The 19,291-nt window shown below is 40.6% G+C and overlaps 1 protein-coding gene across 3 annotated transcripts in view; it reads left to right on the plus strand.

Annotated features, from left to right (window-relative positions):
- The window catches only part of AZI2 (5-azacytidine induced 2), a 44,942-nt gene extending 28,936 nt beyond the window's left edge, over positions 1-16,006 (plus strand). Inside the window, exons 7-9 of one of the 3 annotated variants that reach the window (XR_012847735.1) lie at positions 3,618-3,742; positions 9,888-11,309; positions 14,497-16,006. Coding sequence is in view for 1 of the 3 variants with exons in the window: in XM_075827178.1 (XP_075683293.1) it covers positions 3,618-3,742; positions 9,888-10,282 (520 nt within the window). In the remaining 2 variants the exon portion in view is untranslated. Of the gene's footprint in view, positions 1-3,617; positions 3,743-9,887; positions 13,473-14,496 lie in introns of those variants that run through there. The other 2 variants (XR_012847736.1, XM_075827178.1) reach the window with 2 other exon arrangements.
- The last annotated feature ends 3,285 nt before the right edge of the window (positions 16,007-19,291 follow it).

The following is a 19,291-nucleotide window of genomic DNA, read 5'->3' on the forward strand; positions in this document are numbered from 1 at the left end:
TTTCAATCGCTGGATCTCCTCTGGTTTTTTCAAATATTTTTATAGTTCAGGCCGTTACGGACGCGGCGATACCAAATATGTATGGTTTATTTTTAATTTTTTCAATAATAAAGGGCCTGATAAGGGAAAAAGGTCAATTGTTTTATTACTTAAAACTTCTATTATATTTTTTACACTTTTTTTGTTTTTTTAATCTTTTCTTTAGTCCCACTAGGGGACTTGAAGGTCCAACTGTCAGATATATTTTTCTAATACATTTCACTGCCTATGTAGTGCAATGTATTAGATCCGTCAGTCATTCACTGAGAGCAAGCCGATTAGGCTTCGCTTCTGGGCGGGGCCTAATCGGCTTCCATAATGGCAGATAGGAAGCCATTGTTAAGCCTCCTGTTGCCATAGCAGCAGTCGGCAGTCCTACTATAGTGTGGCAGGGCTGCCGAACTGCTACCAACCGCAAAGATGCAGCGATCGCTTTCCATCGCTGCATCTAAGGGGTTAATGGCAAGAATCGGAGCTAGCTCCGGTTCCTGTCGTTACAGGTGGATGTCAGCTGTAACGTACATCTGACCTCCACCGCTGATGACGCCTACTCAGCTCCTGAGCCTGCACCATCTTGCCGGTGGCTACGGAAGCCTTTTGGGCCCCACCTCCAGTCGGGCCTGAAAGTCTTCCATACTAGGCATACCGGGAGGCCAGTGTTAGGCCTCCGGTTGCCTTTGCAGCCACCGGCACCCCAGCAATTTCATTGCTGGGGTGCCGATGAGCTGCAAACACCTTAAATGCAGCTATCACTTTTGACCGCTGCATTTAAGGGGTTAATGGTAGGGATCGGAGTAAACTTCGGTCCTCTCCATTGCCCCAGGGTGGCAGCTATAACATGCAGCTGACACCCGGGGATGGTGGCACCGACTCAGCTTCTGAGCCGGTGTCCACCATTTGTCATATTGATACAGCAAAATGCGGGAAGCACTAGCTTTCCATGACCTTTCCATACGACAAATGTCGGGAAGGGGTTAAATGCATAGTGTGTTGCATATATACTCACCGGAATTTAATACATTTTATGTTTTATTCTAGCTACCTGATTATTTACATGATGGTGATAAGCCTGATACCATTTTACGACAGTAAATTTGTTATGCTTTATTATACAGTACTGTGCTAAAGGTTAAGGCAGTTGTGGAAAAATGTTGCAAAGTAATAATGCAAAGCGAATGAACAGAAGAGAAATCTAAAATCAATTCAGTCTTTGGTGTGACCACCCTTACTCCATCAATTCTTCTAGGTACACTTGCACAAAGTCCATGGATTTTGTAGGATTATAGTCAGGTGTATGATTAACCAATTATACCAAACAGGTGATAATGATCATCATTTGAAGGTTGAAACAGTCATTAACTGTAACAGAAACAGCTGTGTGGGAGGCTTAAAACTGGGTGAGGAACAGCAAAACTCTGCTACAAAGGTGAGGTTGTGGAAGACCATGTTTCATGTTACAGGTTCACCATGGCAAGACTGAGCACAGCAACAAGACACTCTGGGGTTTCAAGATGTGCTGTTCAAGCTCCTTTAAAGAAGCACAAAGAAACCGGTAATGTTGAGGACCGTAGACACAGTGGTTAGCCAAAGAAACTTAGGGCAGCAGATCAGACACATCATGCTTACTAGCCTTCGAAATCAGAAGATGTCCAGCATTACGATCCGCTCAGAACTGGCAGAAACCAGTGGGACCCAGGTACACTCATATACTGTTCGGAGAAGTCTGGCCAGAAATAGTCTTGGGAAACAAGGCCAAATGACTCCACTGCACGAAAACATAGGCACTGGGGTGCAGAAAAATGGCAGCCGGTGCTCTGGACTGATGAGTAAACATTTTAAATATTTGACTGTAAGAGAAGGCAGTTTGTTCGCTAAAGGGCTGGAAGGTGATACAATGAGTGTCTGTTGGCAACCGTGAAGCATGGTGGAAGTTCCTTACACGTTTGGGGCTGCATTTCAGAAAATGGAGTTGGGGATTTGGTCAGGATTAATGGTGTCCTCAATTACAGGAAATACAGGCAGATGAATATTCATCATGCAAGACCATCAGGGAGGCGTCTGATTGGCTGCAAATTTATTCCGTCAAATACAACCAATGCCATTAAGCACTATCTTCAGCGTAAAGAAGAACAGGGGGCCCTGGAAGTGTTGTTATTGCCCCCGCAAAACCCTGATTTCAACTAGGATTACATGAGACCGGGATTTGAGGAAGCCTACAGCCACAGAAGAGCTATGGTTAGTTCTCCAAGATGTTTGGAAGAACCTCCCTGCCGAGTTTGTTCAAAAACTGTGCAGGTGTACCTAGATGAATTGATGCTGCTTTGAAGGCAGAGGGTGGTCACACCAAATTTTGATTTTAGATTTCTCTTCTGTTCATTCGCTTTGCATTTTGTTAATTGATAAAAAAAAACAACTATTAAGACTTCTATTATTGAAAGCATTTTTCCACAACTGCCTAAAACGTTTCCACAGTACTTTATACGAGCCATTTATGAAGGGGTCGGACAGTGGAAAACTTATGTTTGGCTCACCGACTCCACAGCCTTGACTGTAGTTTCACAAGAGCTGGGCGGCTGCCGGTTGCACACCATTGTTCTCTGAGAATAATAAAGTTATTGAACCATGTACATACACACTTGTGCAGATATCGGGACTATGGCTACCGCACGCCTTTCTCCATGGACATAGAACCTCTTATATGCTTTTCTACTCTGTAGACACTTTCCCTGTAAATAAACACAGAGGTGTATGTAACCAGAGAATACAGTCTTTTTGCATACGCTGTTTTATTGGTGCACATATTACACCTGCATTCATTTCCGGCACCTCACTATTTGGGTATGATCTGTGGGTTTTCAGATCTGTCGTTTGTCCTTAGGTGTCTGTGTGCTATATACTTTCTGTGGTAACGTTTGACCATCCACCATATGCACTGGTTGGAGTTTCTTGCTTGGTAGCTTTGTGAAGAAAGTTTCGTTTTGGATCCCCACTTGTAGGAGAGACCTCATTGAAAATTGATGTATGACATCACAAGCCACATACGGTATTGAAATACTCCAGGGAGCAGTTGTTGCTCTGACATATATTTTTTGGAGACTGCATAGGTAACTATCACCGTCCAGGAGATTTACTAGAATGGCGACTAACTTTTTTTTACATCTAGGGGTACTTTATTTTTCATACCTTTTTGATTGATACTGTAGCCTCATAATAGACTGCCTTTATTAACTCAGTCTCTCTACAATTGTTACATTTTATAAACTCTGCAACTGAGGAAAGGTTTGTTTCAAACTAATGATACAACATGAGACTATTTTACGGTGTGAATATCAGTCATATCGAAATTACTTTTTTTTAATTTTATTTTTATGTATATATATATGTGTGTCTATCTTTCTTACATATGTCTACTATATGTGTATTTATAGTCATTTATAAAATATAATTCTCATTGTCACTATATGCTGTGCTCTATAAAATATGAAGTAGCAGAAACAGTTGTCCCCAGGCAGATGAAGTGGTAGATGAAAGATGCTACTGGGCAGCAAATGAAACCTTTCTATTTTGTGTTCTACCAGCGAGAGCAGCATGCGGCAGGCGTACTGGGAGCTGAAGAAGGAAATGTCTAATTTACATCTAGTGACTGAGGTACAAGCCGAGGTGCTAAGAAAGCTGAAAGGAACCGTGGCTGCGACCAAGAAAGGCAAGTCACATTACTTGCTGTAAATAGGACTCCTCCAAACCTCCTATCCCTGCAATGCCATTTAAAGAGCAACTGGCTATCATATCTCATCAGAATCTCGCTGTTTGAGGCTGACGTGTCTGAGTGTGCAGAGCTGCAACCTACCCGATTTTCTGGTTTAGCTTCTGTCTCATGCTGCATACTGGTCAACTTCACACATAAAGGTGTTGCTGATGTGTTTTTCTGCTGTGCTGTATTTTGTTCCCTCTTGTGGCTTTTTTTTTTTTTTCTTTCTCTCAGCCAGTCTAAGTGTACAGGCAGAGGTGTTAAGTTTATTTGTATTTGACCTTTTACCATATCTGCCACGCACAAAAACAATGCAAATACTTCCCATCCAAGTTTCCCTATTGTCTTCTGTCTAGCCAGGTAAAACTTATAGGTGAAAAACTATTATTTATTTATTTTTAGCTTTTTAATTTGTTTTACAGGGGTTGTGAACCCTCAGAGCTCAAATGAATGAGTGCTCCATCTTATTCTTGCATTTGTACATATCCTCTGTGTACACACCGGCCTCGATTTTACTAAGACTGACGTTTCATACGCCAGTCTCTGTCTGAAGGCCGCCGAAGTAAGTTGCAACTAATTTATTAACCCGTTAAGCCACCGTGATGTAACTATACGTCATGGATTGGCTTACATTAAGCTACCATGATGTACAGTTACATCATGATCGCTCACCGCGGTAGTCCGGTGTTCACTGAAAGCTAGTCTCCTGCTGCACCGGCTGGGATCGAAGTTAGTGATCGCAGAATTTAAGTGGTTTGAAAGTAGGAGGGGGCTTCCACAGTCACCCATTGGTGGCCTGCGATAGGTTGTCATGGAAGCTGTACACCTAACAAAGGCCCACCAAGTCTGCCATGGCTGTATGCCTAATAGACTGTCTTTCAGTTTTACACGCAGTAATGCTTTGGTATACTAAGTATACCAAAGCATCATAGAAGCAATCAGTAAATTGCTTCGTGTAGTCTCCCAGTGGGATCAAAAAGTATTTAAAGAAAGAGAAATAAAAGTTTATTTAAAAATGTAATATATATATATATCTATGCACACACACTAGTCCTTCTCAATGAATTAGAATATCATCAAAAAGTTAATTTATTTTAGTAATTCAATTCAAAAAGTGAATTTCATATATTATATAGATTCATTACACAGAGTGATCTATTTCCAGCATTTTTTTTCTTTTAATGTTGATGATTATGACTAACCGTTAATGTAAACCCAAAATGAAGTGAAAATTAGAATATGAAATAAGTCCAATTTCAAAAATTATTTTGAATACCGAAATGTTGGCCTACTGAGAAACACGTACAGTATATGCACTCCATACATGGTCGTGGCTCCTTTTTATGAATTACTGCATCAATGCAGCGTGGCATGGAGGCGATCAGCCTGTGGCACTGCTGAGGTGTTATGGAAGCCCAGGTTGCTTTGATAGTGACCTTCGTCTGCATTGTTGGGTCTGGTGTCTCATCTTCTTCTTGACAATACCCCATAGATTCTCTATAGGGTTTAGGTCAGGCAATTTTGCTGGCCAGAAAAAAAATGCCGGAAATAGATCACTCTGTGTAAACTTTTTGATGATACACTAGTCCTTCTCAATGAATTAGAGTGTGTGTGTGTGTGTGTGTGTGTGTGTGTGTGTGTGTGTGTGTGTGTGTGTGTGTGTGTGTGTGTGTGTGTGTGTGTGTGTGTGTGTGTGTGTGTGTGTGTGTGTGTGTGTGTGTGTGTGTGTGTGTAATAAAGATGCTTTTTAATCCACGTGTGGAGCAACGTAAAAAATGTATGGATTTCCACCCCCCCTCAAAAAGAAGTTAATAAGTCTTGTGCCCCAAAAAGTCAGACACACGCAGGACCCGCGGACACTGAACCAGTCAGTGCCGCTGACCTGACGGATACAGGTTTCGGCGCTAGATACAGCTACTCTGTATACGGGATACAAAGTGGCTGTATCAAAAAAAGTAAAAATCATTTTAATAAAGTAATTAGAAAGATTCTGATGCACATTTTTATATATATAAAAAAAAAGTTTTCAAAGGTGTACATAGCCTTTAAGACTGGCGAAACGCCAGTCCTAATATAAAGGGCATGTGCCTAATTTATTAAGTGGCGCACGTCTCTTAATAAATTAAGCGCATTCCTGGCTGTAGTTGCCTCATAGTAAAAACTACACCAGCTGGCGTACATTTCCGCTATAACTTATGCAATCTTTTGGCGTAAATTATAGTGAATGTGTTAGGCTGCGGTGGCCTCTCCCCTAATCTGCGCTCGCATTTTAGAACCGTAGCGTAAGCGTCGGAAAAGGCTATGTGCCTTAATCACATAATCCTAGTCATAATTTTTTCTGCAAATTTCATATTTTGTGCCATTTGTGACCTTTTCTACGCCAGAAGACTGGCAAAAAAATGTATTCCCTCCGTTGTTTATAATAAAAACTAAAAACTGTATACATATTTGGTATCGCCGCAGTCGTACCGATCTATAGAACAAAGAGAACCATAATAATCGCACTGTGAACTGCATAAATGTAAAGCAAAGAAGAAAAAAAAAACAGTGGTGGAATTTTCAATTCCTCCCAGCAAGACTTAATTAAGAGATTCTCGACCCACAAAAAAGAAGCCCATGTGATTGCATAAACAGAAAAATTGTTATACCTCTTGAAATATGGTGATTTAAGGGAACTCTGTCATCCGTTTATTAATTCCCTATCCCCTAACTAGTCTAATAGTTGCTTTGCTGCTGATCACTACAGTGTGATTTGTTTTAAAAAACGTTCACAATTTGCAAAGTTATGAGCATTTTTCAAATTGATAAACTGGTGACTGAGGCTCTTTAAATAAATATATAAATGATATGGAAAAAAGAGAGGGGGTTTGATAAGACTGCCATTTCTTACACCCGTCTTAATAAATGAGGTGCCTCTCTGGCTGTCCATGAGTGGCGGAAACTGCACAAGTTGCAATATTTCCCCCAAGTTGCGACTTTGGTGCCGTTTGTGACCTTTCTATGCCAGAAAACCTCCTGCCAAATTATACAAAAACACTGTCAGACTAAGCCAACCATGAGGGGATATAAGGAAGACAAAAGTGTCTTAACATGTCTAGCAAAATGTTCCAACTTGATCATATGGCCTGTGCCGCTCTGATAAAATGTGTAACTTCTGAATGCCTTGTGTGCGTTTACACTGTCTAAATCTTAAAGCGGTTACCCGGGTTATTAAAATTGATGGCTTATCCCTAGGATAAGACATCAATATTAGATCGGTGGGGGTCCGACTGTTGGCACTTGAATGGGAGAGTGGCACACTTGAAAGGGACAGTAGAGCAATACCTTGCACAGCCGCTACAAATGTAACGCCACAAGCAAGTACGAACGGAGAGAAGAACCATGTAAATAATGAAGAGGCTGCAGTGCTCATACGAGCGCCGCGGCCCCTTTAAACAGCTGATCGGCGGGGGTGTTGACAGTCGGACCTCCACCGATCTAAGGATAGGCAATCATTTTTAATAACCCAGATAACTCCTTTAAAGAGGCTCTGTCACCACATTATAAGTGCCCTATCTCCTACATAAGGAGATCGGCGCTATAATGTAGAGGACAGCAGTTGTTTTTCTAAATAAAAAGCATCTATTTTTACCATGTTATTAGTGATTTTAGCTTTATGCTAATTTACTTTCTTAATGGACAACTGGGCGTGTTTTTACTTTAGACCAAGTGGGCATTGTACAGAGGAGTGTATGACGCTGACCAATCAGTGACCAATCCGCGTCATACACTTCTCTCCATTCATTTAGTCAGCACATACTGATCTAGCAGGATCCCTATGCGCTGTCTTATATTGACACATTAACGTTACTGAAGTGTTTAGACAGTGAATAGACATTCCTTCCAGCCAGGACGGGATGTCTATTCACAATCCCGACACTTCGCTAACGTTTCTGTGGGATTTACAGCAGAGCAAAGCGTAATCTCGTTGTAATCCGTCATTTACAGCGTGATCTCGTGAGATTACGCTTGCTCTGCTGTAAGTACCACAGAAACGTTAACGAAGTGCCGGGATTGTGAATAGACATCCCGTCCTGGCTGGAAGGAATGTCTACTCCCTGTCTAAACACTTCAGTAACGTTAATATGTCCGTATAAGACCGCACATAGTGAATAACGCAGTGTCACTATGCGCGGAGTAAATGAATGGGGAGAAGTGCATGACGCTGATTGGTCAGCGTCATACACTCCTCTGAACTACGCCCACTTGGTCTAAAGTAAAAACACGCCCAGTTGGGCATTAAGAAAGTAATTAGCATAAAGCTAAAATCGCTCCTAACGTGGTGAAAATAGATAGTTTTTCTAAATAAAAAGCATTACTGTCACCTACATTACAGCGCCGATCTCCTTATGTAGGAGACAGGGCACATATAATGTGGTGACAGAGCCTCTTTAAGGTAGTTTTACACGGGCAGGTATCGCTTGTTTTTACCACCTTTAAAACTAACCACGATCGAAAATACAGCTTGCAACAAAGCAATGATTGATTAGTATGAGGATGAACGACCGTTACTGCAATCGTTTGTCCCCATATATTTGCATCATATTCTCAGTACATCTTCCTGTTTACACAGGTACTTGTGCTGCTGAATTTTTTGGCCGCAAACCGAAGATACGATCAGCCGATGAACTAGTATTTGCTTGTTCGACTAATTTTTGCCCTGTTTAGACCTGGCAATGATCAGGAACGAGCGTTATCTCGTGTAAAAGGACTTAAGACAACATTCGTAAATCTGCCCCATTGTTTGTTCACTTATGAGCTATAAGGGGATGTTCACATGCTGCTGATTCTTTACGCAGTGTGACCTAGAAAAACATGCAGATTCAGTGGGTGAAATTATTTTCTCTGCAACAGATTGGGCATGTTGCGGATTATAATTTCCACGGCATGCACTAGAGGTTTTTCTGTATTGTATGAATGGTGATCTCTAAATCCCTATTCATTTGTATTGTACTTTTGTTGCTGTAAAATTTGGAACAAATCTGCCACATGTTTGTGGCTTAAAGACTTGCCCCTTTTTTTTTTTATACCAGATATGGTGCCGTTATTGTCCATAGGCTGTGTCTAGTATTGCATCTCAGACCCATTCAAGACCGTGAGGATTAGCTGCAATACCAGACAGATCACACACTTCGTAATGGGAACTAACAAAAGTATGAACAGTCTTACACACATCCATAATCCTATGGAAATCTATTTGGCTATACAGTTGTATTCCTCTGATTTCATACAGCGTTTTTCTCGGTTTAAAATGGTGAGATTCAAAAATTAGGGCAAGTTCCATTGTATGCCGTATTACAGTATTCTCCTCTGAGAATACGGTGTGTGCTGCTGTACAGACACATGAAGACTATGTGTGCTGCCACACAAGCTTTGTGCATTTGGGTTTGCCGGGCGCTTTAGACGGAAGGCTCTGTTCACACTATTGTTAAAGGCTATGTAAACCTTTGACCTTTTTTATTAGTAAATAAATAAATCACTTTCAATCCGTGTGATTGGTGCAACTTTATAATTCGTTTTTATTTTTAAAAAAAATTTAATTTTTGAGATACAGCAGCTCTGTATAGAGCATACGGAGCAGCTGTATCGTTCGCGAAATCCTGTTCCCGTCTGGTCCGCGGGACTGACTGATTCAGGTGTTATCGAACGAAACAGATGCACCGTATAGAGAATACAGAGCAGCTGTATCTCAAAAAGTTAAAATAATTTTTAATAAAAACGAATTATAAATTTGCACCAGTCACACTGACCTTTTATAAAAAAAAAAAAAGAAAAGTTTACATAGCCTTTGAGATCCTATGTCAGGTTTCTTTTATTTTTGTGTGCAAAAATAGTCTTGGCATCAAAAGAACAGAACCTCAACGGACACTATTTTAAGTTCATGGGATCAGTCGGTCACCGTTTTGGATCAGGTTGCGCGGACAGAGCCTCACTTTCTTGTTCTCAATAATGTTGAATGTTTGGTTCTGTAAGTGAAAATACATTGAATTTATTAACACTTTGTTTTAAAATGAAATGTTGCTTTTTGCTCTCCCTGTAATAAAGTATATAACTCTTGCAGCTTCCCGTGGCCCGGTGCAGTGTGAAGAGGACTTGGAAAAGAGCTTCACTAAACTGCGGATAACAGCGGGGGGAGTCACTTACCAAAAGGTGGTGTCACCCAAAGAACAGAAACTTCATGGTGCCGCCTCTGCACCGCAGCCACATGAAAGCACATTGAGTACACAGTCTGAAAGGCCGGAGGGTACACAATGGACAAGTGAGAGGCCTATTCCAGGAGGTGGAAGAGACTGTGAGGAGACTGACTCATACCAAAAGTCGTGTTCTGAAGAAAATTCTTGGGTAATGCCAAGCCCCCCAAAACCCAATGAAACCCTGTTCTGGGAGATAAAGAATAACTCTGCATCTAGAAACCCCGGCCAGTGTTATAATCCAAACTATACCTTTGAGAGCTAAGACGATGGTCCTGGCATATTCGTATGAAATTCACTCCTCTGAAATCTATCTTGTATATCTAGGTAATTTATGCAATTGGTGAATTTATAGCCAGTTTTATGGACATTTACATGGTTTCTTTTCTGCACCTTATGATTTTTCTTTTTGTTTAATGAATTCTGATGGAATTCTCATAAACTATTAAGACATAATCAGTATCCATGTAAAGGTTCTCAAAGGAACTCCAGAAAGTCATTTATATTGTGACGTACACCAAAACTAAATTTTATGTACCAGGTATATAGTATGAACATGTCTATTTTGTAAAAAAAAAAAAAAAAAAAGTATAGTATTGAGGAGCTGTGTTCCTGAAAAGTTGTAAACAGTGATGCCCGGGACGTACAAAATCAGATAAATACAGGCACGTGGTTTTGATAATTTTTTTCTGTCCCATATCGCACTCACAGGGGTCCAGGAAGCTGAGCGATGGGGAGATTTTGGCATTTGTGTGGAAACATCTAACAGTAGCTTTATCAGTCATTGTCTATATCATTGCAGTCACTTGTGAATTTGTCCCTAAAAAATGGGGGATCTGTAGAGACAGTAAAATAATTTTTTGACCCATTCATTTTTGTTAATCAATTGTCCTAAAAAAATAACAATTCAACAAAATCATTGTTGCCACAATACTTGACCAGAAGGAACTCCATTGTATTCAATAGGTGTGTAGACTACTTGATTCATGACATTGATCTAGTCGTTGTGCCAAAGGATATAAGAAGTTGCTGTATTCTACACCATAAGACACACACAGGCTGTACTCTACTGATCACGGCATTGTGACCAGGAAAAAAGCTATTCTATAAAAGTCATGGTAAGTATGTGACGTCTGTGTCACTTTCCTGTCTCCTATTGCTTGCTGTGACAGAACTAGAAATCGTAGGCTGATCTGATTTATTCTGTATCGGTTATATTTTCAGATTAGTTGGAAAATATCTGGGAAGAACCTGGCATTGTTTACTGACGTGTAGGTTTTCAAGGTCAGAAGGTTAGAGCTAAACCTTTAAAACTAATTTTCTAACATTTTTATTTAGATTTTGAGATTTGTCCTTGTGTTGTCCCTAAGGCCCTGTTCACATCTGCATCATGGGTTTCCATTGTTCTGCTCCGAGGAGCAGAACAAGGGAAAACTGGAAATGAGTTTCCGTCGCACCACGGATACCACTGGCGGCTGACGGAACTTATTGACTTTAATGGGTTTCTTTGGCTTTCTGTCCAGATATACATGGTTTCACTAGAAACCATAGCGCAGCATGCAGCGCTATTGCTTCTGGTAATCTCTGCCGGATCTGCGACGAAGGCCTCTAACGGAGCCTCCAACACAGATGTGAACAGAGCCTTAAAGGGGATCTGTCACTACTTTATTAATTTCCCATCTCCTAATCTAATAGGCGCTTTGCTGCTGATAATAAACGTTTTTGGGAAAAAATTACACTGTAGTTATTTGCAAAGTTATGAGCATTTTTCTAAATATGCTAATGTGGCTCTAATAGCCAAATAGGAGGTGACTTTCTTTTCACTCTGGGCAGTGTAATGTTTTCTGTATGACGCTGACCAATCCGGATACAGCTTCTTCCCCTTCCCTGCCCAGCAACACAGCCTGATCATATACTATACAGCTTCCATTCCCGACTGTGTATTCAACTGGCAATATCTCCGGTTGTGTCATGATCCTGGTGTCATAGGAAAGATTAGAATCTCCTCTTTCACCACTGTTCTAGGTGGTCCACAGCCCGAGATATGGCTATTTTGAAGTGATCCCTCTTCAATCCAGCATCAGTCTCTTACACTGTGTGTGAAGCAGCTTCATGCTGATATGACGGTGTCATAGGCTGTGAGGAGCTCCACCTCAGGAGAATGGTGTTGACACCCACTTGTCCAGTATAACCTAATTTGCATATTTAGACAAAAGCTCCTAACTTTTAAAATGATCAACGTTTTAGGACGCAATTTTCACCAGCATTATCAGTGTGACGGCGCTTATTAGATTAGCTAGGAGATTGGGCATTACTAAACTAGTGACAAAGCCTCTTTAGAGTTGAAATAAAAAAAATAAAAAAATTTAGTTGGTTGCTGCACAGATGTATGGCCACAGTCTCTGTGCCGTCTTAAACAGCAGCCTGGTAGTCTGGATCATTCTGTATAATAGTCTCCCTGTCTAGTTTAGGCCTCCTCCTATAACCATGATCTGTGTAGTCTGGACCGCCCCCTATAACAGTCTGGCTGTGTAGTCTAGACCTCCTCTCTAAGGCCTCCTTTACACGAACGTGATATACGTCCGTGCGATGCGCGTGCTTTTCACGCGGGTCGCACGGACCTATACAAGTCTATGGGGGCATGCAGACAGTCCGTGAGTTTTGCTCAGCGTGAGTGCGCTGAAAAAAACTCACGACATGCTCTAAATTTCTGCGTTTTTCGCGCATCACGCACCCATTGAAGTCAATGGGTGCGTGAAAACCACGAAGGTCGCACGGAAGCACTTCCGTGCGAACTGCGTGATTCGCGCAAGAGCTGTCAAACTCTGAATGTAAACAGAAAAGCACTACGTGCTTTTCTGTTTACAAACATCCAAACGGAGTGTCAGAATTTAGAGATGAGTGAACCGAACTTCACCGGGTTCGGCCGAACTCGTTTTGACCGAACCCGGCAAAATTTTTTCCGGTACGCGACGTCAGGAGACAGTCACTGTCCAGGGTGCTGAAAGAGTTAAACTGGTTCAGCACCCTGGACAGTGACTTACGATCACAATATACATGAACCTGTAAAAAAAAAAAATCGAAGTTCTGACTTACCGATAGCAGAGGTTTTTTTTTTTTTTTTTTTTTTACTCTTCTCTTTTGAACTTTCTTATAAAAACAAACAGAAGTATATTACAAATGTGTTTTTATTTGCAGGTTTACCAGATATTTAAAGTGACCTTACACTTTATGGTTGTTTTTTGTTGGGTATTAATGCCTGCAATGAAAGCAAAGATTTTTCCTAGCTGCTTCCACTGAGTAAAACCCAATAATTTTGTTATTTTACAAAGCTCTCTCCGATCAGTGAGATTTAATATGTAGGACATATCGATCTGTTTGCACATGAAATCATCATTACCTGTGCTAGAAAGAAATTCTATGTGGGTTATGATAGGAGTATTTTTGTTTTTCAATGAAGAAAATAAATTTTTATTATGTTACTTGTGCATTTTGTTTACTTCTATTAGAAATAAGTTTATTCTATTAAAGGGGTTTTCCCATGAAGGACATTTATGACATATCCACAGGATATGTTATAAATGTTAGATCGATGCGGAGCCACCTCTGGGACCCGCACCCATCTCTAGAATGGGGCCGCCTAAACCCTGTTCTAGATTTTTGTGCTCACGCTGCCTCTGGGCCACTTCCCGATTTACATGGTCAGGACCCGCACCTATCTGACATTTATGATCTATCCTGTCGATCTGTGTTAAATCTCCTTTATGGGAAAACCCCCTTTAAATGCTAACCATGTATATTCTTGTCCCTCACACATGTTGAATACACCTGTGTGACAGCCGTTAAAACAATGGCCGTCACATGGACTTATGCAATTAAATGTGGCCGTTCGGACATTCAGTGTTTTTCATGCAGCGTGTTTTCCGTTGCATGAAACTCACTGCAAGTCCTATTTCTTGATCGTTTTTTGTGGATCACGCACTCATTGAAGTCAATGGGTTCGTGATTCATGCACCAGTTCCTTGAAATGCAGAGGGAAAAAATAAAATAAAGAAATGTTCACCAACACTGACATCAACAACTGATGCCACACGGAACAAACACTGATGACACACGGAACTGCCACGCATGAACGTGTCCGTTCTTTGCAGACGCAAAACGGAAACGCTTGTGTGAATCTAGCCTAAGAAAGATATTCTGGAGAGTAGACCGAAAAATGTAACTTTTTCTGTTCACAATGGTTTCACGTAATTGCATATTGGATTTGTTGTACACTCTAAATAAGGGGCATTATCGGTAAAGTGACATAAAATAAAAATGTAAGGCTATGTCCACCTCTAAAGTGTACCTGCAAGGTTAATACATTTTATCTACATTCTTTAATAGCTGTACATGTATATTTACAATAGACCTAATTTACATTACTTGCAACGTTTGGCAACTTTTTTCTTATGTTTCCTAATTTCTCCTTTTGTGAAGATCCTTTGTACTTGTGTGCAATATACTTGTCGTTAGGAATCTGTAGTGAACGTTTACAGATGCTGGATACGGATCCTACGTTGAAGAGCCATCTTTGGAGGCCCAAGCTGAACATCCTCGCTCCTGCTCCGATCATATAGTATAAAACCACATTGGCCACTTGAGAAAAAGTGTAGGAGTAGGTGAATGCCCGCTTTTCACTTTTCAAATATTCAGTATTTCTAGTCTGTGTATTAAGTTGTATATAATAATCTGTTTTACAGCTCTCCTATACTTCCCACTAAAATAAATGGCTAAGGTTTACCCTGATCTTTCTCAGGATATACCTTTTTTTTTTTCCCAGTTGAGAGTATACATTTATTTGTAAATATATATCTAAATACATCGCTCAGCCAGGTAGGGCGCTTGCCTGGCAGGGACTCGGGAGCCAAGCCTGTACCATCAACAATGGATGTCTCTGCAACATACAGCTCATACCTGGCTGCACCAGCTGGGGTCAGAAATGGCCTTAATCCTGTCTGTTTAACCCCTTACCACAGTCAATAGTGACCTCTCATGAGTTTGACCATACCCATCCAAAATTAATATTGTGGCATTCATAGCGACCCATACTATAGAATTATGAAGAGATCCCCCACGGTGAATGTGTTTTGTTTTGTTTTGTTTTGTTAATCCCACCTGCCAAAAATAGAATAAAAGGTTTTATGTACCCCAAAAAAGTAACCAATAATGACACTGGTTGTCGTTCAAAGAACAAAAAACAAGCCCCTATACAGTTCACCCAATGGAAAAGTAAAACCGAGTTCTGCGACACAAAAACGTTATTTTAATTTTTTATTTTTTATAAAAGTTATACATGATACGTACCCCAGAAATACATCTCGTCCCACAAAAAACAAGCCCTTGTGTGGCTATATTCATGGAAAAATAAAGTTATGGCTTGTAGTTAAAGGCTATGAAAACCTTTTTGAAGCCATTGTTTTTATGTAATGTATGTGTTTTGGAAACCTAAAACATTTTTCTAATATAGTCTTATTAAAAAGGTTATTTTGTGTTAGCGCTGCAGCTTCTATATATAACCTGTACATAGAAGCTGCGTAACGCCGCAGTACGCCGAATCCATCAGATGGGTATCTCTAATAGGGTCGCCATTCAGAGTGTGTATGTTTGCAATATACTGTGTGTGTGTGTGCACACACACACACACACACACACACACACACACACACACACACGCGCACGTACGTGTCAAGATGTGCTTCTACCTCTCCGAGGCTAATCCAGTATTTCACCATCAGTGTTAACATGATCATCTAGACATTGAAGTAGAGAAGTGTGGGAAATGGTTATTCTGCATCCTAAAAGAAATTGTTGAAAATAAAAGATTACAAAAAAGATCTTTGTCGCTTATTACAATTTCACCACGCAGGTGATCTAGAAGTATTCCACAGCGCCATTTTCAAATATCGTCCAAAGTGCTGACATTTTTTTTTGATCGAATGGACACTAGGATCATAAAGCATGCGCACTATTGCTCCATTCCTATGGGCTTCCAGGAAAGGCATGGTAAGCCCGTTCTCTAGATCGGTAGGGATCCCAGTGGTCAGGCCCCCACCGATCAGATGTTTATATAATAATAATGATTATGGGAAAACCCCTTTGATACTAATAAGTCATAATTGTAAAATATCTTCTCTCAAGTAGTAACTTTTGAAACCCCATTTTTTACTTTATTACTTTCCTATAATCATTGTGTATAACGTTTAACTTGGAAAACACCTATGTAGTGAACCCATAAATACTGTCTCGTGTGACATATTTTTTATTTTAGAAGTAATATCCCAAAATAGTTTTCATTAAAAAGAAAATCAAATCTAGTCCAATTGCATAATCACAAAATATTTAAGGGGTTTTTCAGTCCCTAAACAATGATGGCCTATCCTCAGGATAGGCCATCAATAGCTAATCGGTCGGGGTCCGACTCCCGGGTCCCTTTTTAATCAGCTGTTTTGAAGGGGGTGGAGTGCTTGTACGAGCGCTGCCTCCCCTTCATTTCTACTTGCTCACTATAAATCATCGACACAGATGTAGTGGCGATTCACAGTACTGCAGCTTTTTCTCCCATTGAAGTGAATTGGAGAAGAAGGCTGCAATACCTGTGAATCGCCGCTACTTCCGTGTCGACGATTCACAGTGAGCAAGTAGAAATGAAGGGGAGGCAGCGCTCGTACAAGCGCTGCACCCCTTTCAAAACAGCTGATCAGCGGGGGTCCTAGGGGTTGGACCCCGACCGAGCAGCTATTGATGGCCTATACTGAGGATAGGCCTTCAATTTTTAGGGACTGGAATTCCTCTTTAAAACAAATATTATAATGTAGAACACATACAGTAAGGGCCTGTTCACATCAGCGTTGGGCTTACGTTTGGCTTTCCGTTCATCTGTTTCGTCATAAGAACAGACAAACGGAAAGTCTAGTTTCCGTTTGCTTTTACCATTGATTTCAATGGTATTTTTTTTTTTTCAGTTTGCATTCGTTTGGCTCCGTTTCGTTAGGTTTCTGGTTTTTGACCGAAAGAATAGCGTAGCACACTGATGGAACAGATGAACGGAGAGCGAAATGGAAGCCCAATGCAGATGTGAACAGGCCCTAAACAGTTTCAATATGCCCTGTTCATATCCGCTAGATATTGCAAATAAAAGAATTGCTATATTAAAGTACACCTGTCAGCTCTCGTGACATGCCAATTCAAATAAATACTTGCATTATTCATCAAAAAAAGAATGATGGAGCAAATTTGTTGTATGTATAATATGTTAATTGTCCTAGAAATATATGCATAATTTGACAAGTGGGTGTTACCAGTCGAAATCTGTCCAATCAGTGCTGATCGTGTCAGACTGTGTAGGAACACACACTTTTGTCAAGATGAATGGTAACACCCAGTTGTTAATTTATTCATAAGTATTCTGAAGGAATAAGGGTATGTGCACACACACTAATTACGTCCGTAATTGACGGACGTATTTCGGCCGCAAGTAGTGGACCGAACACAGTGCAGGGAGCCGGGCTCCTAGCATCATACTTATGTACGATGCTAGGAGTCCCTGCCTCTCCGTGGAACTACTGTCCCATACTGAAAACATGATTACAGTACGGGACAGTTGTCCTGCAGAGAGGCAGGGACTCCTAGCACCGTATATAACTATGATGCTAGGAGCCCGGCTCCCTGCACTGTGTTCGGTCCGGTACTTGCGGCCGAAATACGTCCGTTAATTACGGATGTAATTAGTGTGTGTGCACATACCCTAACAGAAGAGCGGTAAAACACAAAGTTATGATATGTTTCAGAATTGTTATTTAATAGGGAATGTAAGTATTTAGTAAAACCGACATTTCAGTAGTAGTGACAGTTCCTCTTTAATAAAACTACTTTTATGAGTATGCAAAGGTTTACATCCTTAACCCCTTCAGGACACAGCCTGTTTTGGCCTCAAAGACGAAGCAGAGTTTTTCAAATCTGACATGTCACTTTATGTGGTAATAACTTTGGAATGCTTTTACCTATCCAAACGATTCTGAGATTGTTTTCTCGTGACATATTGTACTTTGTTAGTTAAAAATTTGGTCGATAAATTCAATATTTATTTGTGAAAATGTGCAAAAATTCTAAATTTAAAAGTATTTGCTTGTAAAACAGATTGTAATACCACACAAAATAGTTACTATTTAAAATTTTCCATATGTCTACTTTATGCTGGTGTTGGTTTTTTTTTAACGTTCTTTTCTTTTTCTAAGATGTCACAAGGCTTAGAACTTTAGCAGCAATTTCTCACATATTCAAGAAAATTTCAAAAGGCTATTTTTTCAGGAACCAGTTCAGTTGTGAGGTGGCTTTGAGGGGCCCATACAATACAATCCCCCCATAAATCACCCAATTTTAAAAACTGCTCCCTTCAAAGTATTCAAAACAGAATTAAGAAAGTTTCTGAACTCTTTGGGGCCTTTCACATGAGCATGTTGCGTCCATAAAGGACGGAACGTATTTCGGCCGTAAGTCCCGGACCGAACACACTGCAGGGAGCCGGGCTACTAGCATCATAGTTATGTACAACGCTAGGAGTCCCTGCCTCGATGCAGGACAACTGTCCCATACTGTAATCATGTTTTCAGTCGGAAGCAGAACGCCTACAAACATCTGCCCATTGATTTTAATGGGAAAAATGGCCAAAAATAAGCCATGTGAACATACCCTTACTCTTGAACCAAATCCATATTAGGGGAGAAAGTATAATTCTTATAGAGTGGGGTATTAACCAAAGATGTCATTATTTATAAAAAAAAATTTGTAAGAGAGCATAATTCTAACATAGGTAGATCTTTATAGGTTTCCATGAGCAAGCTATCTATAATCTGGCTGATAAAGTAAGATGGCTAACATTTTTCTACTAGGCCAAGGGACTATGTCCACGCCTAAAAAGCATAAAGCCAAAGCTGGATCAGGCGTAATACTCAACCCTTTATCAGTTTTAATTACATAGAAAGTATCATACTGTAACCAGAGAGCATTCCCACCACATATTGTAACGTCCATGGCCGTGGACCATCGGGTTTACTCACCCCACGGCGGCCGCAGCCATGGATCTGTGAGTGCTGGCTCGCATCTCCTTCCCAGGAGAGACCAGCGCTCACTTCCGCTCCGGTCCAGTGTCCCGTAGATATGTGCGCGCGCTGGACCTTTAAGATCGGGCACGAGCGTGCGTGCGCACAAATCATCATCCTCATTAACTAATCAT

This window comes from Rhinoderma darwinii, chromosome 5 (genome assembly GCF_050947455.1).
Source record: "Rhinoderma darwinii isolate aRhiDar2 chromosome 5, aRhiDar2.hap1, whole genome shotgun sequence".
NCBI classification, from domain to species: domain Eukaryota; kingdom Metazoa; phylum Chordata; class Amphibia; order Anura; family Rhinodermatidae; genus Rhinoderma; species Rhinoderma darwinii.